Source organism: Sus scrofa, chromosome 15, assembly GCF_054392235.1.
Source record: "Sus scrofa isolate SSC_HxYL_T2T_F1_AM1 chromosome 15, Sscrofa_HxYL_maternal_Yorkshire_Landrace_v2.0, whole genome shotgun sequence".
Classification (NCBI taxonomy): Eukaryota; Metazoa; Chordata; class Mammalia; order Artiodactyla; family Suidae; genus Sus; species Sus scrofa.
In genome coordinates, this window is record NC_139397.1 from 30,403,066 (window position 1) to 30,427,036 (window position 23,971).

A 23,971-nucleotide genomic window follows, 5' to 3' on the forward strand; every position below is an offset into this window, starting at 1 on the left:
GTTAACTCACTGAGTAAGGCCAAGAATCAAATTCGCATTCTCACGGACACTAGCTGGATTTGATTCTACTGCACCACAAGGGGAACTCCCTAGCTTTGCTTCTTAAGAGTAGATGACCCTGGTCAAGTTATTACAGCTAATTTTTATCTGTTCACACTATTTGTGTTAATTCTCAAGGTTCTTGAAAAGACTTAGTGAAAGGACAGATTTAAAAAAGGGCTTTGGGGATGCTGTACATTGTCCCTATGTTGGGTTTAGCATTTTACAGACTTAGACGCATGCACTAATCATCTCAGTTTTGATTCCTAAGAACATTTTGATGAAGAATGATATAGAGAGAAAAACAGGAGTTCCCTTTGTGACTCAGCAGTTAATGAGCCTGACTAGGATCCATGAGGATGTGGGTTGGATCCCTGGCCTTGCTCAGTGGGTTAAGGACCCGGCATTGTCATGAGCTATGGTATAGGTTGCAGGTGCAGCTTGGATCCCGAGTTGCTGTGGCTGTGGTGTATGCCAGCAGCTGCAGCTCCAATTCAACCCCTAGCCTGGGAACCTCCATATGCCGTGGGTATGGCCCTGAAATGAAGAAAAAAAAAAAAAAAAAAAGGAAAAAAAAGAAAAAAAAGGAAAAACCACAGAGAAGTATAATTATCACACTGTGACTTTATTTAATATGTTCTGAGTTCTTGGTATACATTAGACTGTGCCAGGCACTAGGCCTACAGAGATGGATAAGACACAGTTGTTGGTCTCAAGTCTAGGATCAGAGTTAGTAAACAATCTCAGTCCAGTGCACTTTATATCACACATTTATAAAAAATCTTGTGAATCAAAAACTACTTGTGGTGGATAGAATTCCAAAGATGGTTGGGGGAATTCCTGCTTATGGCACAGCGGAAATGAACCCAACTAGCATACATGAGGATGGGGGTTCAGTCCCTGGCCTCACTCAGTGGGTTAGGATCCAGTGTTGCCCTGAGCTGTGGTGTTGGTTGCAGACACTGCTATGGCTGTGGCATAGGCTGGCAGCTACAGCTCCATTTCAACCCCTATCGTGGGAACATCATATGCCGTGGGTATGGCTCTAAAAAAAATAATAAAAATAAAAAAATAATTAATTAATAAAGATGATTGGTTTCCTAACATTCCCATCCTCTGGTAATTTAATCGAACACCAATGTAAATAAGGTTGTGAAGGGATTTTGCAGATGTAATTAAGGTCCAAAGTTTGTTGATCTTAAGATAGAGATAAATCAACTGGGTTTGACTCAGTCAGGTGAGCCCTCTTTTAAAAGCTGAGAACATTCTTCTGCTAGGAAAAGAGTGAAGGTCAGATTCAAGGTGAGAAAGACCTGACACTGCACTGCTGGCTTTGAAGATGAAGGGGACAGGTGAGGGGACTAGGGCAGTTTCTAGGAGCACAGAGTGGTCCTTCCCAGGACCTCTAGCTGCAAAGAAATGAGGTGGTGGTATTGATGGAATGAGGCCAGAATCATATTCTTTCCCAGTCTTCAGGTAAGGGCCCAGTTTGGCCAACTCCATTATTTCAGCCTGGAGAAGCCCTAAAGAGAGAACCAGTTGAGGGAGTTCCTGTAGTGATGCAGTGAAAATGAATCGGACTAGGAACCATGAGATTGCAGGTTCAATCCCTGGCCTCGATCAGCGGGTTAAGGATCCGGCGTTGCCGTGAGCTATGGTGTAGGTCGCAGACATGGCTCAGATCTGGTGTTGCTTTTGGCTGTGGTGTAGGCTGGCGGCTACAGCTCCAATTAGATCCCTAGCCTGGGAACCTCCATATGCTGCGGATGCAGCTCTCAAAAAGACAATGGACCAAAAAAAAAAAAAAAAAAAAAAAGAGCTCAGTTGAGACTAACCCAGTTACTTCTAGTCTACGTAACTCTGAGTTGATAACTGGGCATTGTTTTAAGCCTCTAGGTTGGTGATAGTATGCTATGCAGTGATAGAACCTAATACACTACTACATAAGTAAACTATGAAATGCCAAAGTAGTATTATTCAATAAAAATCACTTATTTCATTTCAAATAGCAAAGAACCAAAATTCATAATAAACATCAGAAAATCTGCCATATACACATGCACCACAAAAACAAAGTAGAGAAAAAAAGTTTGGTTTTAAGTAAGAATAAATTAATTTAAAAATGGATTTTATTATTTAAAGCAGGTCTTTCACTTTTCAACCCCATTTTGTTTTGGGGGGGGGTCTTTTTAGGGCAGCATCCGTGGCATAGAGATCAAATTCAAGCCGCAGCCACAGCCATGCCAGATGTGAGCCCCATCTGCTTGTGGCAACATCAGATCCTTAAACCACTGAGCAAAGCCAGGAATTGGACCCACATTCTCATTGATACTAGTTGGGTTCTTAACCTAAGCCACAATGGGAACTCCCACCCCAATTTTTTAAACTGTGGAAAAATACACATGAAACTTACCATCTTAACCATTTTTAAGTGAGAAGTTTGGTAGTAGTAAATACATTCAATGTGTGTCACCATCATCACTATCCATAACCGTAACTTTTCATCTTCTAAAATTGAAACTCTGTACCCATTAAACAAAACTCCTTATCTCCTCTCATTCCAACCCATGGCCGTCAACATTCTACTTTCTGTCTCTATGATTCTGACTCCTTTAGGTACCTCCTCTAGGTGGAATTACATAGTGTTTATCTTTCTATAGACTGGTTTATTTCACTCACCACAGTGGCCTCCAGGTTAATCCATGTTGTAACATACTACTTAATTTCCTTTCTTTTTAAGGCTGAATGTTATTCCATTTTATGTATGTATCATTTTGCCTTATCCATTCATCTCAAGATGAATGCATTTCTGTTGACCTCATGTTTTATTTGTGATTAATGCTGCTATGAACATGGGTGTACAACTTTTTAAGATCCTGCTTTCAATTCTTTTGGTATATATCCAGAAATTTAACTGCTAGATCACATAGTAATTCTATTTTTAATATTTTGAGGAACTACCATAATGTTTTCCAGTGTCTGTACCATTTAAATGCGTACCAACAGCGTATAAGAGCTCCAATTCCTCCACATCCTTGCCAACATTTGTCTTCTATTTTTTGATAGTAGCCATCCTACAGGCAGCATCTCACTGTAATTTTGCTTGCTTTTCCAGTGATTAGTGATGTTAAGTATCTTTCCATGTACTTACTGGCCATTTGCATTTCTTTGGAAAAGTGTCTATTCAAGTCCTTTGCCCATTTGTGAGCTGGGTTGTTTGGGGTTTTGTTATTGTTGTTGTTGCTGTGTTTTAGGAGTTCTCTATATATTCTGGTTATTAATCTCTTAGCAGATATATGATTTGCAAATATTTTCTCCTAGGCTATGGGTTTGCCTTTTTATTCTGTTGATAATTTTTTGCTGTATGAAAATTTAAAATTCTCACTAAAGTCCAATCTGTCTTTTTTCTTTTGTTACCTGTGCCTTTGGTGTCATATCCAAGAAATCACTGCCAAATCCAATGTGGTAAAGCCTTTGTCCTGTTTTTTCTTCCCCCTTCTTTTCAAGAGGTTTTGTTTTTTACTGAATTTGGTGTTCTGATTAGAGTAATGAAAATTATGCCTTATAAACACTGAGTTATTAACATATTATTGTGATTCGGCTTTACATTGATTGCATATAGAGGGGAAGAAAATGGAGTTAAGGCAATGACCAAATAAATACATTACCCTGATACAGTGCTGCATGCAGGTCAGTCATTATTCTGAAGGATAAGGTTTTTGTTTGTTTTTATTTATTTTTTTGAAGGACAAGGTTTGAATAGCTTCATTCATTAAAAAAAAAAAAAAAAAAAAAATCTCTCCTACTGGCTCACAATGGTCAGAAGCCTTTGGTAACCTCTAACTGTGTCACTTGCACATTACTGTGCCCAGTGTCTTCTGGTACATCTGGCTGTACATGTGTTTATTTGTACATGATCAGTTTCACTTTGAAAGACCATGATCCTAACCTGGGTAGGGCCATCTGCCACCTTTCATAGTATAGCATATGAGTAAAGATGGTTGGGCAGCTCAGGGCACACTGTAAGATGGTCTTGAAATCACTGACATTTCTAGAAAACTCACAGCTAATATACGGCTTAATAAATCTCAACTGGCCATCCTGGAATAAACCTTTCTGGAAGCTTTCAGCTAAGGAAAGCTTCTGTGGTATGAATCACAATAAAGAAAGATTCATGTGTTCCTACTCTCCACTCACCAACTTGATAAAGACACTGAGTATGTTACTGAGCCAAAAGGTGGTTTGCATGCATATATGTTGCATTTTATTTCATCCTTTCAAACCTATCCATCCTGAGATCAACTGTCATTAGCCAAGTCTCACAAATTAAAAAGCAAGTCACATTTCCAGATAGGACTGCCCCTTGGAGTGTCCTCATTTCAGCAAATGCTTTATCATCTGTAAGACTCAACAAAGAGTTTGGGTTTATTGTAAAATGCACTGAAATACAGATGCTGCTTTTAGGGTAGTTAGGCCCAAATTAAGTTGGGAATGGTCATGATTGAGGCAGCATGTGCTTCAGAAAAAGGCTAGGGTTGAGTCCCACCTGTGCCACTGGCTCTTCAGGTAACATTGGCAATTCAGAGTAGGTCTCTGGAAAATAGAAGGCTTGCTCAGGTCAACTTTGAGCTCTATGAATCTAATTTTAAAATGGTTGGTCACAATCCTGAGCTTTTCTTGCCAATTCTGAATCTTTTTTGGAAGAAATGCATCAAAGGGCATCTCTCTGAGTATTTCTTCAGGGTCAGGGAGTCCAGCTTCACTAATCACTGGATTAGAGTAGTTTTCACACCTTAATCGTTGTTTCCCTATATCAGTAATGCTGCTTTTCCCCTGGGCATCTTACATCCTCACTGTTCAAAGTACTGCCCACAGATCTGTCAACAGCCGACATTGGCATCACCTGGGAGCTTGCTGAGATGCAGAATCTTGAAGTTATCACTCCATACCTTCTTCTGTTTTGTAGTTTCACAGTCCTCACCCTTTACCTACCTGAAAGTCATTGACTTTAAATGGGTCTGGAAGCTCTGGCACTTATGGCTCCTTTCCCCTTGTGTGTGCAGTTTATAGCAGGCATCCCTAGGCACTGGAATGCCTTAGGGGTGGGGGTGGGGACTAAGAATGCTCTCATGGCTGGCCTCTTTGGTGTCCTAAGAAATTGCTATAACCAGTGTCATGAAGCTTTCCCCCTATGTTTTTTCCAGGAGTTTTATAGCTCTCGGATCTTTGATTCACTTTGTGTTAATTTTTATATATGGTGTTAGGAAAAGACTGTCCTTTCCTTCATGGTCTTGGCATCTTTGTTAAGAATCATTTGATCAAGAGTTCCCCCATGGCACAGTGTGTTAAGGATCCAACATTGTCATTGTTGTAGCTTGGGTTGTTGCTATGGTGCAGGTTCCACCCCTGCCCTGGGAACTTCCATGTGATTCAAGTGCAGCCAAAAAAAAAAAAAAAGAAAATTCATTTGATCAAATATGCAAGGGTTTATTTCTGGGCCTCTCTACTGTATTCCACTGGCCTCTGTGTCTTTTTGCCAGCACCATATTGTTTGATCACTGGAGCTTTGTGGTAAGTGTTGAAATCATGAAGTGTGTCTCCTCCAGTTTTGTTCTTTCTCAAGATTGTTTTGACTATTCTGGGTGGTTTGAGATTCCATGTGAATTTAAGGATGAGGTTTTTCTATTTATGCAAAAGTGTCATTTGTATTTTGACAGGGATTGCACTGAATTTGTGGATCACTTTGGGTAGTAATGACTTTTTAACAGTATTAAGTCTCCCAATCTGTGAATACAAATGTATTTCAATTTACTCATGTCATCTTTAATTTCTTCTAGCAGTGGTTTGCAGTTTTCACTGTTCAAGTCTTTCACCTTTGAATAAGGTAATTCTTAAGTATTTTATTTTTTAATTGTTATTGTGAATGGAACTGCTTTTGTAATTTCCTTTTCAGAGTATTCATTGTTGATGTACATAAATGCAACTGACTTTTCTGTGTTGGCTTTGTGTCCTTTACTTGGATTATTAGTTCTAATAGGGTTTTTGTTGATGTTTTTTGGTGGAATCTTTATGGTTTTATACATATAAGATCACATCATCATCAAACAGAGATAATGTTACCTCTTCCTTTCCAGCTTGGATGTCTTCTGTTTTTGTTTTGTCTTCTTTCTTGTCTAACTGTCCTTGCTAGAATTTCTAGTACCATGCTACACAGAACTAATAAAAGCAGGCATCCTTGCCTTGTTCTTAATCTGAGAAGAAAAGATTTCAGTGTTTCACTATTGAGTATAAAGTTCTGTTTTTTGGATTTTTTGGGGGCTGCACCCTCGGCATATGGAAGTTCCCAGGCTAGAAGTCGAGTTGGAGCTGTAGCTGCTGGCCTATGCCACAGACACAGAAACATGGGATTGGAGCCACGCCTGCAACCTACACCACAGCTCACGGCAACACTGGATCCATAACCCACTGAGCGAGGCTAGGGATTGAACCCGAATCCTCCTGGATACTAGTCGGATCTGTTTCTGCTGTGCCACAATAGGAATATAAAGTTGAATGTGGGTTTTTCATACACGGGTTTTATTATTTTAATGTAGTTTCCTTCTATTCCTAGTTTTATGAGTGTAAAAACAAAAAAAAAATTGTAAAATGTTACTGAGTTTTAAGAAATGCTTTTTCTGTATCAATTGAGATAATCAGATTTTCTCCCCCTCTCATTTCTATGATATACTGCATTAATTGATTTTCTTATGTTGAACTACTCATGCATTCCTGGAATAAATCCCACTTGGTCATAGCACATAATTCTTTTAATATGCTGTTGAATTCAGTTTTCTAGCATTTCACTGAAAATTTTTACATCAATTACATTAAGTGACATTAATTTGTAGTTTTTTTCTTATAGCATCTTTGTTTGGCTTTGGTATTAGTGTAACTGAGTAAAATGAGTTAGGAAGTATTCCCTTTTCTTAAATTTTTTGGTAACTGAGAAACATTGGTGTTCTTCTTCAAACACTGGGTAGAATTTATCAGATCCACGGCTTTTCTTTCTCAAGAGATTTTTAAATTTTTGATTCAATCTCCTTATTATGCATCAATTTAGATTTTCTGTTTCTTTGTGATTTGATCTCAGTAGGTTTTCTGCTTCTAGGAATTTATCTATTTCATTAGATTATCCAATTTTTTGGTGTACAACTATTCACAGCATCCTCCTTTAATTCTTTTTATTTTGTACAATTCATATCAATGTCCCTATTTTCATTTTTTATTTTAGTAATTTGAAACTTCTTTTTTTCTGAGTCCATTCAGCTAAAGGCTTGTCAAAATTTTTTTTTTTTTTTTTTTTTTTTTGTGTGTGTTTTTGCCATTTCTTGGGCCGCTGCTGCGGCATATGGAGGTTCCCAGGCTAGGGGTCTAATTGGAGCTGTAGCTGCTGGCCTATACCACCGCCACGGCAACACGGGATCCGAGCTTCGCCTGCGACCTGTACCACAGCTCACGGCAACACCGGATCCTTAACCCACTGAGCAAGGCCAGGGATCAAACCCTCATGGTTCCTAGTTGGATTCATTAACCACTGAGCCATGATGGGAACTTCCAACTTTTTAAAAATTAAAGTAGGAGTTCCCATTGTGACATAGCAGAAATGAATCCAACTAGGAACCATGAGGTTGTGGGTTTGATCCCTGGCCTTGCTCAGTGGGTTAAGGATCTGGAGTTGCCATGAGCTGTGGTGCAGGTTGCAGACATGGCTCAGATCCTGTGCTGCTGTGGCTGTGGTGTAGGCCAGTAGCCACAGCTCCAATTTGGCCCCTACCCTGGGAACCTCCATATGCCGTTGGTATGGCCCTAAAAAAGCAAAAAAAGAAAAAAAAATAGTTGATTTACAATGTTGTGCCAATGTGAGCTGTACGGAAACACGATCTAGTCAGATATATGTACACACACACACACACACACACACACACACACACACACTCCCTTTTGTCATTAAATTCCATCATGTTCTGTCCCAAGAGACTGGATGTAGTTCCCAGTGCTCTACAGTAGGACCTCACTGTTTACTATTCTAAACGTAATAGTTGGCATCTATCAACCCCAAACTCCCAGTCCATCCCACTCCTCCACACCCCCCACCAAGGCTTATCAATTTTATTGATCATTTTGAAGAACCAACTTTTGGTTTCATTGATTTTCTCTATTGGTTTTCTTTTCACTTCAAACAGAACTTCAGTGTCATAGTAAAAATTTAGCAGCCCCATTTACCAGACTTTTACTCCAGAAAGATGCTAATTAAATTATAATTTAGAGGGCATAGAAGACCCCAATGCGTAATTTACATTGCTTGATGTTATAGGACAGGGTAGGAATAAGGTCAACATATTGGTGCAGAATATGAAACATCACTAACAGACTTTCGGTTTGAAACTAACATTAATATACTGTCAGAGGTATTAACTTCTAGGGTAGAGAAAAACAGGTTTAACTAAGTTACTTTAAATATTACTATGCTGAAGCAAGACAAAAGAAATAAATTATATTCATGGTAGCTGACTTTCACAATGATAGAGAGGAAAGTAGAGTATATACTGGTTAATTCAAAATTCCTAATAGGGAACCTACACTAATTGGTACATACATTTAAATCTGAGTAAAAATAATAGTTGCTATCTAAAATTAAACCTCAGGCAGTATCATAGATACTAAAGGAAGATGAAATGTCTAGTGGTATTTTAGAAAAAAGGCATTTCGTAATAACTAACTCCACATTTAAGTGCTAACTCTTTATCAACCAGATTATTTTTTACCAAGATACTCTATTCCCTGTTCATGGTTAAAATAGCTGACTTTATTTTATATTAGGTGAAAACATAAAAAATTGTTTTCTATTTTTATCTACTTCCATTCCAAATTTCCATTACTTAAATCTCTTCTGTATATGCTATTTCAACCATAAGCCCCTTGCCAGACATCTTGCACTGGAGGCATCTTGGGCTCAAAATCTCCAAGCAGAGTGTAAATACACTCGCATACAGTAAATTCTTAAAAAACATTTGAATAATAAGCAGTGAATATAGATAGCATTCAGTGTATTAACATAAAACAAATTCTCATATGCTTTTCTATTCCTCCCAATCTTTATAGTCACCATGCTATACAGAACATGATGCCAGAAACCAGGCCCATTTTTCTTTACTACTAGATTTCCTTGGCATGGAATGGGTTTTCAGTAAGTATTTGGGGAATGCATGAAGTTCTCCTGTAGTATCAACAACTGAGCCATGATCCAGTAATAGCGGTCAAAACGTTTTTATGCTTACTGCCAAGGGTGACACAATAGATATGATAAAAAATGCAACACAAGCATATCTCATTTCACTGAACAGTGCAGATACTGTGTTTTTTACAAATTGAAGGTTTCTGGCAATCTTGCTTCAAGCAAGTCTATTAGCAACATTTCTCCAACACTGTTTGCTTATTTTGTGTCTAACATTTTGATAATTCTCACAATATTTCAACCTTTGTTATTATTTTATTTCTTATGGTCATCTTTGATTTTAACATTGTAATTGTTCTGAGGTGCCTTGCACCACACACATATAAGACATATTAACCAAAAATATTGTGTGTGTTCTGATTGCTCTGCCAACCAGCCAGTCATTCCCCTATTTCTCTTCTTCTTGGACCTCCCTATTCCCTGAGACACAACAGTACTGAAATCAGGCCAACTAATAACCTACAATGGCATCTAAGTATTCAGATGAAATGAAGAGTTGTATACCTCTCAGTTCAAAACGAAAGCTAGAAATGATTAAGCTTTGAGAGAAAGGTATATAGAAAGCCATGACAGGCTGAAAGCTAAGTCTTTTGCGACAATTAGCTATTGTGACTACAAAGGAGAAGTCCTTGAAGGAAATTATAAGTGCTACTTCAGAGAACACACAAATGTTATAGAAAGGTTCACAAGGTTTAAGCAAAGAAGCCATTTCCATAACATAGAAGTGCAAGATGAAGCATCAAATGCTCATGTAGGAGATGCAACATGTTATCTAAAAAATCTAGCTAAGATAGTTAATGAAGGTAGCTACACTAAACAGCAGATTTTCAATGTAGACAAAACAGCATTTTATTGGAAGGTGACATCTAGGATTTTCATAGCTAGAGAGGAGAAGTTAGTGCCTTGTTTAAGAGCTTCAAAGGACAATCTAATCCTCTTGTAACCTACAGAAGTTCTTGGGCTGGGGAAGAAGCAGAGCTGCAGCTGTTGCCCTATGCCATAGCCACAGCCACACAGGATCTGAGCCATGTCTAAGACCTACACCACAGCTTATGGCAACACCAGATACTTAACCCACTGAGTGAGGCCACAGATTGAACACGAATTCTTACGGACACTACGTCAGGTTCTTAATCTTCGAAGCCACAATGGTAACTCCTGGGTGGCGACTTTAAGTTGAAGACATTGCTAATTTACCATTCTAAAAATCTGGACTCTTAAGAATTATACTAGGAGATCTCATTGTGGCTCAGTGGTAATCTTACTAGTATCCATGAGGATGCAGGTTCCATCCCTGGCCTCATTCAGTGGGTGAAGGATCTGGTGTTGCCATGAGCTGTGGTGTAGGTTTCAGTCACAACTCGGATCTAGCATGGTTGTGGCTGTGGTGTAGGCTGGCAGCTGCAGTTCTGATTCGACCCCTAGCTTCCTAGAAACTTCCATATGCAGCAGGTGCAATCACAAAAAGAATAAAAGAAAAAAAAAAAGAATTATACTAAACCTCCTTTGCCTGTGCCCTATAAATGGAACAAAGCCTGGGAGACAGCACATCTCTTTACAACATGGTTAAATGAATATTTTAAACCTACTGTTGAGACCTACTGCTCAGAAAAGATTACTTTCAAAATACTAAAATACTACTGCTCACTGACAGTGCACTTGGTCACCCAAGAGCTCTGACGGAGATACACAAGATTTATGCTGTTTTCATGCCTGCTAACACAACATCCAATCTGCAGCCTATGAATTAAAGAAGAATGTCAAATTTTAAGTATTATTACTTAAGAAATACATTTTTTAAGGCTATAGGTATTTTAGATAGTGATTCCTCTCACGGATCTGAGCAAAGTAAATTGAAAGCCTCTAGAAAGATCTGCCATTCTGGATGCCATTATCTTGGTATTCACACTGGTGAATACCAAGAAGAGGAGAGAAAAAACCCAAATAAACAAAATAAGAAATGAAAAAGGAGAAATCTCAACAGATACTGCTGAAATACAAAAAACCATGACAGAATACTACGAACAATTATTTGCCAACAAATTTGACAACCTAGAAGAAAATGGACAACTTTATAGAGACTTCCAGCCTGCCAAAACTGAATTAAGAAAGAGATCAATGAATAGACCAATCACTAGAAATGAGTACGTAAGAGATCAATGAATAGACCGATCACTAGAAATGAGTATGTAATGAAAACACTCCCTACAAACAAAAGTCCAGGACCATTTGGCTTCACAGGATAACTCTACCAACTTATACCCATTCTTTTTAAGCTTTTCCAAGAGGTTGAAAAAGAAGGAACACTCCTAAAGACATTCTATGAAGTCACCATTACCCTAATACTAAAACCAGACAAAGATACTTACGAAGAAAGAAAATTATTGGCCAGTATCTTTAATGAACATAGCACAAAAATTCTCAACCATATTTTAGCCAACTGAACCCAACAACCTATAAAAAAGATCATACACTATGACCACGTGGGATTCATCCCAGATTCATAAGGATGGTTCAACATACGCAGGTCAATCAACATCATACACCACATTAACAAAAGAAAAGTAAAAAACCACATGATCATCTCAACAGATGTGAAAAAGCATTTGACAGAGTCCAACATTCATTCATGATAAAAACTATACCAAAATGGGTATAGAGGGAACACACCTTAAGATATCAAAAGCCATTTATGACAAACCCACAACCAATATAATTCTCAATGGAGAAAAGCTGAAAGCGTTCCCACTAAAATCTGGAACCGGACAAGGATGCCCACTCTCACCACTTTCATTTAATATAGTAGTGCAAATCCTAGCCACAGCAATCAGAGTAGTAAAAGAAATAAAAGGCATCCAAATTGGAAGAGAAGAGGTAAAAGTGTCACTGTATGCAGATGACACGATACCATACACAGAAAACCCTTAGGACTCCACACAAAAATTACTCAAACTAATCAAAGAGTTCAGCAAAACATGGAGTTCCCGTTGTGGCTCAGTGGCTAACGAATCTGCCTAGGAAAGATGAGGCTGTGGGTTTGAACCTTGGCCTTGCTCAGTGGGTTAAGGATCTGGCGTTGCCATGAGCTGTGGTGTAGGTCAAAGACAAGAGTTCAGCAAAGTAGCAGGATACAATCAAGCAGGAGGCATAAAGCTCCCAGACTTCAGGCAATATTACAAAGCTATGGTAATCCAGACAGTGTGGTACTGATACCAAAAGAGACAGACTGACCAATAGAAAAGAATAGAGAACCCAGAAATAAACCCAGACACCTACAGTCAATTAATCTTCAACAAAGGAGGCAAGAATATAAAATGGGGAAAAAAGTCTTTTCAGCAAGCGGTGCTGGGAAAACTGGATGGTCGCATGTAAATCAATGAAACTGAATCACACCCTCACACCATGCACAAAAATAAACTTAAATGGCTTAAAGACTTAAACATAAGACAAGACACCATCAAACTCCTGCGAGAGAACATAGGCAAAACATTTTCTGACATCGAGCTTCCAAATGCTTTCTTAGGCCAGACTCCCAAGACAACAGAAATAAAAGCAAAAACAAACCAATGGGACCTAATCAAACTGACAAGCTTTTGCACAGTGAAGGAAACCATAAAAAACAAACAAACAAAGACAACCTATGGAACAGGATAAAATAGATTCAAACGATGCAACTGACAAGGGCTTAATCTCTAAAATACACTAACAACTTAAACAGCTCAACAGCAAAAAAGCCTACAACCCAATGGAAAAATGGGCAAAAGAGCTGAATAGACATTTCTCCAAAGATACACAGACAGCCAACAGGCACATGAACAGATGCTCAACGTCACTAATCATTAGAGAACTGCAAATCAAAACTACTATGAGGTACCACCCACACCTGTCAGAATGGCCATAATTAACAAGTCCACAAATAACAAAAGCTGGAGAGGGTGTGGAGAAAAGGGTACCTCCTACACTGCTAGTGGAAATGTAAATTGGTACAACCACTATGGAAAACAGTATGGAGGTACCTCAGAAAACTATATATAGAACTACCATATGAGCCAGCAATCCCGCTCTTGGGCATATATCCAGACAAAACTTTCCTGGAAAAAGATACATGAACCTGTATGTTCACTGCAGCACTATTCACAATAGCCAAGATATGGAAACAACCCAAATGTCCATCGAGAGATGAATGGATTAAGAAGATGTGGTATATATACACAATAAAATACTACTCAGCCATAAAAAATAACAAAATCATGCCATTTGCAGCAACATGGATGGAACTAGAGACTCTCATACTAAGTGAAGTAAGTCAGAAAGAGAAAGACAAATGCCATGATATCCTTTATATCTGGAATCTAATATATGGCACAAATGAAACTTTCCACAGAAAAGAAACTCATGGACTTTGAGAACAGACTTGTGGTTACCAAGAGGGAGGGGGAGGGAGTGGGATGGACTGGGAGTCTGGAGTTAATAGATGCAAACTATTGCCTTTGGAATGGATAAGCAATGAGATCCTGCTGTATAGCACAGGGAACCATATATAGTCAATTATGATGGAACATAATGGAGGATAATGTGAGAAAAAGAATGTATATAATGTATTGTGACTGGGTCACTTTGCTATACAGTAGAAATTGAGAGAACACTGTTAACCAACCATAATGGAAAAAATAAAAATCATTAAAAATTTTAAAGTAAATAAATCCAAAAAAAGAACATTGGGACGTAATCATTGGGACGTAATCAAACTTACAAGCTTTTATAATATGGCAAAGAAACCATAGAAAGAAAAAACACTAAAAGACAACCTACAGAATGGGAGAAAATATCTGCAAATGATGTAACCAACCAGAGCTTAATTTCCAAAATATACAAAAATAGCTCATACACCTCAATAACAAAAGAACAAAAAACCCAACTGAAAAATGGGCAGAAGATCTAAATAGACATTTCTCAAAGAAATACAAATCAGAGTTCCCATCATGGCGCAGCAGAAAGAAAAATCCGACTAGGAACCATGAGGTTGCAAGTTCGATCCCTAGCCTCTTTCAGTGGGTTAAGGATCCGGTGTTGCCATGAGCTGTGGTGTAGGTCACAGACCTGGCTCAGATCTCACGTTGTTGTGGCTGTGGCGTAGGTCAGCAGCTCCGATTTGACCCTTAGCCTAGGAACTTCCATATGCTGTGGGTATGGCCCTAAAAAAACAAAACAAAACAAAAAAACAAAAAGAAAGAAAGAAAGAACGAAATACGAATGGCCAATAGACACATGAAAAGATGCCCAACACTGCTAATTATTAGAGAAACACAAAGTTTAAACACCTCACATTGGTCAGAAGGGCCATCATTCAAAAGTCTCCTTGTAACAAATACTGGAGAGGGTGTGGAGAAAGGGAGCCCTCCTACACTGCTGTTAGGATACTAAGTTGGTACAGCCACTATGGAAAATAGTATGGAAGTTCTTAAGAAAACTAAGGATACAGTTACCATACGATCCAGCAATCCCAATCCTGGGAATATATCCAGACAAAACTATAATTCAGAAGGATACATGCACTATTCACAGTATCAGCACTAATTCACAACAGCTAAGACATAGAAACAACCTAGATGTCCATAGAATGGGTTAAGATGTGGTGCATATGTACAATGGAATACTACTCAGCCATAAAAGGAACAAAATAATGTCATCTGCACCAACATGAGCACAATAGATATTCTCATACTAAGAGTAGTCAGAAAGACAAGTACTATATGGTATCACTTATATGTGGAATCTAAAATATAACACATATGAACCCATGTACAAAACAGAAACTGACTCATGGACAAAGAGAACAGACTTGTTCAACGAAAGGGTAAGAGGGCTGGGAGAAGAATAGAGTGGGAGGTTGGGGTTAGCAAATGTAAGCTATTATATACGGAGGGGAAAAACAACAAGGTACTACTATATAGTACAGAGAACTAATAGTCAATGTCCAATGATAAACCATAATGGAAAAGAGTATTTTAGAGAGTGTGTATATATATATATATATATATATATGTACAACTAAATCACTTTTCTGTACAACAGGAATTAACACAACATTGTAAATAAACAATTTAAAAAACAGCAATAGGAGTTCCCGTCGTGGCGCAGTGGTTAACGAATCCGACTAGGAACCATGAGGTTGCGGGTTCGGTTCCTGCCCTTGCTCAGTGGGTTAATGATCTGGCGTTGCCATGAGCTACGGTGTAGGTTGCAGATGCGGCTCGGATCCCGCGTTGCTGTGGCTTTGGCGTAGGCGGCGACTACAGCTCCAATTCGACCCCTAGCCTGGGAACCTCCATATGCCGCGGGAGTGGCCCAAGAAATAGCAAAAAGACAAAAAAAAAAAAAAAAAAAAAAAAAAAAACCAGCAATAGCAGAACACTGTAATTCATGGGAAGAGTTCAAAACATAATTAATCAACAGGAATTTAGAAGAAGTTTGATTTCAACCCTTATGAATGACGTTGAGGCATTCAGACTTCATTGTAGGAAGTAACTACAGATATGGTGGAAATAGCAAAAGAACTTAACTATGATGTGTAGCTTAAAGATGTGACTGAATTGCTGTGATTCTAAAATGAAACTTTACTGGATGGGGAATGCTTCTTATGGATGAAGCAAAGCAAGCAGTTTCTTGAGGTGGAATCTACTCCTAGTGAAAATGATGTGAAGATTGTTGAAATGACAATAAAGGATTTAGGATATGACATAAGCTTAGTTGATAAAGCAGTGGCAGATTTTAAGAAGACTGACTCCAATTTTCAAAGAGGTTCTACTATGGGTAAAATGCTATCAAACAGTATTATGTGCTATAGAGAAACTTTGTGAAAGGAAGAGTCCATCAATGTATCAAACCTCACTGTTGTCTTATTTAAAGAAATTGTTCCAGCCACCCCAAACTTTGGCAACCATTATCTGAATCAGTCAGCAGCCATCAACACTGAGATAAGACCATCTACCAGCAAAAAGATTATGGCTCACTGAAGGCTTAGATATGTTTAGCATTTTCAGCAATGAAGTTATTTTTAAAATCAATGTATGCACACTGTATTTTTGGGCATAAAGCTACTTTACACTTAATAGACTATAGTACAGTGTAAACATAACTTTACATGTGCTGAGAAACCAAAAAATTTGCATAACTTGCTTTATCATGATATTCGCTTTAATGCAGTGGTCTGGAAATGATCCTGCGATAACTTCCAGGTATGCCATAATAAAAATTAATCAGTTGTTGATAAACACAACTTGGAAGAGTGAATATCAGGTGTAGAAAAGAGACTAGAAGGAAATCTTTTACTATTTTAATCACAACGCAATAGAATTTAAGCATTTTCTCTGACCCAATGAGGGCACTGGTTTGCTACTATCATTGAGTGTACTGATTGCAGGCATGGCAATTTTTATTTTATTTTATTTTTTATGGTCATGCTGGTGGCATACACAATTTCCTGGACCAGGAAATAAACCCATGCCACAGCTGCAGTCTAAGCCACAGCAGTGACAGCATCGAATCCTTAACCCTCTGTGCCACCAGGGAACTCCACGACAATCCTTTGTTTTAAAAAGTGCTGTTACTAAAAATGACTAGAAAAATTATGCTATTCCTCTAAATTTCTTAGATAATTACCACCTGACTATACTTATTAATCAGTTGGGCCTAAATGCTTTTCTATTGCTGTATGAACTACTATCACTTTGTACCACATTTCTGGCACATAGTGAAGAATAAAGTTTTTGATTGACTGAGATCTTTTTTTTTTTTTTTTGGTCTTTTTGTCTTTTTAGGGCCACACCTGTGGCATATGGAGGTTCCCAGGGTAAGGGTGCAATGAGAACTGCAGCTGTCAGCCTACATCACAGCCACAGCAACATAGGATCTGAGCCGCGCCTGCAGCCTACACCATAGCTCACTGCAACACCGGATCCTTAACCCACTGAGTAAGACCAGGGATCAAACCCATGTCCTCATGGATGCTAGCTGGGTTTGCTAACCACTAAGCCACGACGGGAACTCCTAAGATAACCTTTAAAAGAAATTTCTTTACTTATTCTTAAAAAAAAAAAAAAAACTATTTAGGATGTATAAGGAAAGAATATTTTCTCCAAAAATAGAATTCTTTCTTCATAGGGCTAAACTAAAACAGAAATGATAAAGCCAGCATTATAAGACGTTTTATGGTAGATTAAAGATCTTTCCTAATGAGACGCAGGGTCTAATGCCCCCTCCTTTGAATCTGGGCTGGCTTAATTGACATGTGTTAACCAAAAAACAACAGTGGAAAATGATATTCTGGCAATACTGAGGCTAGATCAAAAGAAACCTTGCAGCTCTGCTTGGCTCTTGGAACGTCCTTTCTGGAATCCCTGAGTTGTGCATGGTAAGTCTGACTACCTGGGCCTACTGTGCTAAAGGGACCACACATGGAGGTACTCCCAGTTCCAGCTGAGCCTACACTCTAGCCATTCTCACCAAGGAGCCAGTATGTGAGCACAACAGTTGCGGATCTTCCAGGTCAGCCCACCTGCCATTTAAATACCAGCTAGGGATCTCTTTTGACGCCTTGTGTGAGGGAACATTCACTCAGCCAAGCCCCTGTTCCTCTTTCAGAATCACAGATTATGAAATATTAAAACAAAAAATGCTGTTTTAGAGTTGTTAGCCCTTTGTTTTTGCAAGTATCTGTTGTATAGCAATCAATTACAAGAACACTTAGAAGTGAATATTCCAAGTACTACTTGAAACAATTTTTACCTTTCTTAAATCTGTTAACCAACTCATCAATTTCCATCTGTGCCTAGAACTAAAAGCCTTCTCAGAGGTTAGTACTAAACCATCATACACATATAACAACAAAAGGCTCAAGTGACTCTTCCCCCACCAATCCCTTTTTTCAGTCACACCTGACTGATTGCTTTCTCAGGGCTGTTTTGCCAAGAGAACTTCTGCAGTTTCGATTTCTGTATTCTTCTCTCCTCAAATCTTAGATTATTCTGAACTTTCACAACACTGACGAGTAGGTACAAAGTGGAAAAAGAATAAAGCCAATAAAAAACATACTGGCTACATTAAAAAAAGTTATATTACATGATAGAAGTAAAGCAAAGAGCTAGACTCAACAAGCTAATCCAGATGACCACAAAAAACAGCTGGGAGGCATGTCCCAAAGGGTCAACTTACCCTTTTAGAATTCTGAGATTCATATGAAAAGTATAATTATATGTTGAATATTTAATATTTGTAACCAGAGAAAAAATCTTGTTTACCTGCAAATCAGTATTGTTGTCAATACAACGTTCATTCTTCTCTGCCAAAATCTTCCCATAGTTTTCTGATTTTATAAGATTTTCAACTCTGGTTGTATCTTTCACTTCTGCCTCCAAATCCTTCATTGTTTCAGTTTCATTTTTTACAGTAACAGTATCAGACATCCTCATTAGCAAAGGTTATTTTAGAATTCTACAGGGAACTTGAAGCCTTGGCAAGTGAGGAAAAAAAATTTAATTCAGCTTCAAACATTTCTTACATTCAGTTAGTGCACAACATTAACTAAGTACCTTCTATTTCCAGGGATAATGTCAAATATTCATGGACAGAAGCAAAATTCTTCTTCCAAGGAGCGTATGATTTAGCGATTGACATTTGAAATTAAAAAAACAATGAGATAAGGGCTATAATATGGGTTCAAGGTGATTCTGATACACACACCTCTTGCGAAAGTTCTTAAGAAATCTTAAGGAAAGAGTCCTATTAGATGAAAGGTAATATTTGAGAATTATTTTAAAATGTATATTTAAGCGACATTGGAAATCTTTTTCTCTGATCGAATATTATGAGTATTACCCTGCGAAAAAAATATTTTCCTGTCACAGCTTTCACCCAGATTCCTAAAATTTCTTATTTCTTAATCTGCAATTCCAAAAGGAAATGACTTAAAAAATAGACAGTAACATTCTACACAAAACAGTTATGGGGGTGGGGGGATGCGCTGGGGGTGTGGAATGGAAATCTTATAAAACTGGATTGTGATGATCATTGTACAACTATAAATGTAATAAATTCATTGAGTAATAAAAAAACATAGTTATAAATCTGCACTAGCAATTGTTCAGCATTATGAACCAAGCATTGAAAACTCTCCTGACTTTTGTGACTCAAGGCCAAACAACACATATTACCAGATGCTCTAGTACATGGACTCCAGAACAGATGCCAAAATATTGCTTATGTTTAGTGAGCTGAACCCAACAATGGGGACTTTATGTTGGGTATCAAGTATCCAATAAAGGTGTCATTTTATAATATATAATTGATTTATAACAATGGGTTAGCCTAAGGTGTACAATGTGGTGATTAGATACATGTGTACACTGCGAAATAATTGACACAATCTATCATCTCATAAATTGTTTTGTGTGTGGTGAGAACAAAAACAAATTATTTAAAAATGCATCCAGGAGTTTCCATCATGACGTAGTGGTTAACAAATCAGACTAGGAACCATGAGGTTGCAGGTTTGATTCCTGGCCTTGCTCAATGGGTTAATGATCCAACATTGCCGTGAGCCGTGGTGTAGGTCGCAGACGAGGCTCAGCTCTGGCGTTGCTGTGGCTCTGGCATAGGCCAGTGGCTACAGCTCTGATTAGACCCCTAGCCTGGGAACCTTCATATGCTGCGGGAGCGGCCCTAGAAAAGGCAAAAAGACCAAAAAAAAAAAAAAAAAAAAAAAATCCAAAAACTGAGATGAATTGATGGATATCTAAATAAATTTTAGGAATCCATAAATATATCCAGAAAGCTTTAAAAAAAAAATTCTTAATTATATCCACACCAAACTTAAGTGGTTCATTTGCAAAACAGTAAGGTTACTAAGGGGAAGGGATTATTTAAAGTACTTTTGCTCCTTCCTTTTTATATTTTATATTTTGAAAGAATAAAGCATATATTTTCCTTAAGTGACAAAAGAGGTTACCTGATGTGTCCTATGGATTTGAGATTGTGGTGTCCCACAAAAATAAAATAAAATAATCCAAGGTTCTTTTTCACAGTTGTCAGCCAGGATGTCAATTGTCTTGAACCATATGGAATCTGGCAGGAGGAGTCCCATGTCCTTGTCACCACTGTAGATTCCTGGACTGAAATGGACTGTTTTGGATCAAATATATCATACCTTTCAGTGGCCTAAAATTAAAACAAAAGAAAACATTTTAACAAAATAGCCAAGGGAAATGAAACACTACACTATAAGTGGAAATTAAAAATATTATTATTGGAGATTTTATTTTCTTCTCCCACACAAGAGCCAGAACACTTAGTTACAACTAATTCTCACATGCATTGGTTTTGTGAGCCCGAGTAAGTCATGAGGCCACCTAGAGAGTTTAGCAGTAAAAGCAGAAGAAAGAAGAAAGCAAGGGAACTAATATACAAAAAGAACTGAATATGTGGTCAGTGTGGTAAGGAAGATATTATCTTCATTTTAAAAGGATTTCCCAAGATCAGAACCAGGAACAGTAGACTCCAAGAACTAACATTTTTAGAGTTTTCTTCCAGAGCTACAACTCGATGAACTTAAGACTGTAATTTTGAAAAATAACCACACCCTAGGTTTTTAAAAGTACAAAAGAACAAGAGCTATAATAAGCCATTTAGCATTTTCAAAGAAACACACATTGCTTCGTGAAAGCAAATGTCTACAAAGGTTAGAATGACTATTTTTAAAGACATCTGAAAGATTAATGTCAAAATTCTCTCAGTGTCATCTGTTTTTAAAGTCAGTTTAAATTTTTTTTTGGTGCAGTGACTACATAGCACAGCAAAAAGCAACTCTAAAAAATCCCATATAGCTCTTCCATCTTCCTGACAGTTTTGTTGTCAATAAACAGAACAGCACAGTTTTAAGGTGAAACAATTGAGCATAACAAATACCAAGAGATATAAAAAATTTTTCTCATAAAATGACAGACACAAGATGGCAGCACTCACTAAGCAGCCAAATTCTTTCATGCATTTTTGCTGTGACTGTGATTTACTTATGAATCCTTTAAACTTGAATCTCTCAAAAAGCAGGCTGTAACCCACTTAAGAAATGAGTAAGGCAATGGCTAAGGTAACACCTACAAGTGGTAATGAGGAAGAAACACAACGTGAAGTGAACATGAGGATCAGAAGATCCTCTCAGGACCTCAAGGTCCTAGGAACCCCAAGGAACCTCGGAGAACACCTAGTCCAATCATACAATTTACCATGCACGTTATTAGCGCCCAGAGTAAAATTACTTGTCTAAAGTCACACAACTAATTAATGTATGACCCATACCTGCTAAAATAAGATACATCACTAGACAATTAATGAATGCTGCTGAACCAAATGGCCAGTTACTGCCTGGGAAGGAGGCAATGGTATAATAGAAAGATCAAGGGCACTAGCATTAGACCTTAGTTTAAATCCCAGCTCTGTCAGTTACAACCTTGGTAAATTACTTAATCTCTCTGAGCCACACTTTTCCAACCTGTGGTGGGCACTCCAAAAACGTTAGCTTTCTTTCATGGCATAATAACCCTAGGCCAGCAGTTGGCTGAAGCTCAGTCTGTTGTGCCCTGGCTGCGCCCTACAGGATAGGACATTGATAGGAGGCCTATTTGGGTGCACAGTGGCTTTGCATAGCTCAAGTTTTCCTATGCGTATACTCTAAAAAGCTCACCAGAGGAGATCCACTAGGGTTTCTGTGGATGTGTGTTATGCTTGGGGATGTGGGTGTTCATGTGAGTCCATAACCTAAGGGGCTCTCTAATATTAGAGCATTCTCATTTAATATAAAAAATATGCATAAACTTTGCATTCTCAGAAATATTAATGCATCTGTTTTAAATATAAATGTTTTCCTCCAAATCGTCAAGTAAAAGACATTCTAGCTTTCAGGTACTCACTAAAACAAAAATCCTTTTAATCCTGGCACAAAGGCTATACTTCCAAGGCTGTGTGGACAGGTAGGTGTCAAGTACAGGAAGCCACAGACTGAAATGGCACTTTATATCTCTGCCACAACATGAAGGAGTCAATTAAATGCATCACCCTAATGTAATAAATAGTTATACAGTAGGTGAAATTAAGGATCTTAAATGAATTTGATAAGTTTCTAAACAGAGAGACAAGAGAAAAAAATAAAATATTGGCACTTATTAAGTACCTGATATTACTGATATTTAAAAACTGAGCTTCTCATCATCTGTTTCAACTCAAAAGAGATAGATAGATGTGCCCAAAATTTATACTCAACTCTGAAAAGAACATTTTTCCACTGGTAACATGTTATTTATTAGGGACATATCAGAGATTTGATTACATACAATTTCTGCATGTAACAAAAGAGAAATTCCACATGTATGTATATATATAATATACATGTAATGTTATATATGTATGTATATAAAATAAAATCTTCAGAATCCTATGCATGATAGGCTGGCACCCACTCAGCACCATAAGCAAAAGGGAATTAAAGGGAAAATTAAAGATTATAACCTAAAGAAGTAAAACGATTAAGGTAAAGGAAATATAGGAACTATTTTATAGAGTGTAATAAGAGTTCCTCCCAAGCATAACAAAAATCTGGAAGCTATCAAAGAAAAATATTAACAAATCTTCAATGAAACTTTAATATATCTACAAGACAAAATATAACAAAGAGATTAAAAGGCAAATGATGTAATAAAAAATATTTCTAACACAAAAGGGCTAAAATCTCTAAAGTAAAGAAGCTCTTAAAAATCAAAGGGAGGAGTTTCCGTTGTGGCTCAGCGTGTTATGAACCCAACTAGTATCCATGAGGACCTGGGTTCTATCCCTGGCCTTGCTCAGTGGGTTAAGGATATGGCATTGCTGTGAGCTGTGGTGTAGGTCACAGATGGGGCTTGGATCCAGCGTTGCTGTGGCTGTGGTGTGGGCTGGTAGCTGTAGCTCCAATTCAACCCCCAGCCTGGGAACTCTCACGTGCAAAAACAAGACAAATAATGACCACTAAATACTACTAATGAATAGCTTATTTATTGCAGGTATTATTTTACTATCTTTCATAATTAAATATTTAAAGGTCACAACAATTCTAGGAAGTAGGTTATATTAATATCCTTGAGATGAAGAAACTAAGGCCAGAGAAACTGGTTTGCCCAAGGCCACAGATCTGGTAAGCATGAGATGTGAAACAGAATGTGAACCGGGGCAGACGTGCTCCACTCTGAGCTCTTACCCAAAATGCTGTATCATCATTCACATGTACAAAGAAGAGGGGTAATTTGGGCTCATAGAACACCTTTATTTCAAAAATACTTAGGATGTGTGTTAACTCCTTAACAGTGTTCAAGAAAGAAAGTAAACATCTTTTTCACAAAGACAGAAGCAGTGTATTATTCTTTGTACACAGGAAGGTAGCACTATTAACTTCTTTTTTTTTTTTTTTGTCATTTTGTTGTTGTTGCTGTTGTTGCTATTTCTTGGGCCGCTCCCACGGCATATGGAGGTTCCCAGGCTAGGGGTCGAATCGGAGCTGTAGCCACCGGCCTACGCCAGAGCCACAGCAACGCGGGATCCGAGCCGCGTCTGCAACCTACACCACAGCTCACGGCA

The 23,971-nt window shown here is 38.0% G+C and overlaps 1 protein-coding gene across 50 annotated transcripts in view; it reads right to left on the reverse strand.

Annotated features, from left to right (window-relative positions):
* The window catches only part of R3HDM1 (R3H domain containing 1), a 183,054-nt gene that overhangs the window by 90,599 nt on the left and 68,484 nt on the right, over positions 1-23,971 (reverse strand). For all 50 annotated transcript variants that reach the window (XM_021075247.2, XM_021075246.2, XM_021075241.2 and 47 more), the window contains exons 2-3: positions 20,319-20,527; positions 18,613-18,823 (exon numbers count right to left, since the gene is read on the reverse strand). In XM_021075247.2, coding sequence (XP_020930906.1) covers positions 18,613-18,783 — 171 coding nt within the window. In that variant the 5' untranslated portion in view covers positions 18,784-18,823; positions 20,319-20,527. The remainder of the gene's footprint in view (positions 1-18,612; positions 18,824-20,318; positions 20,528-23,971) is intronic.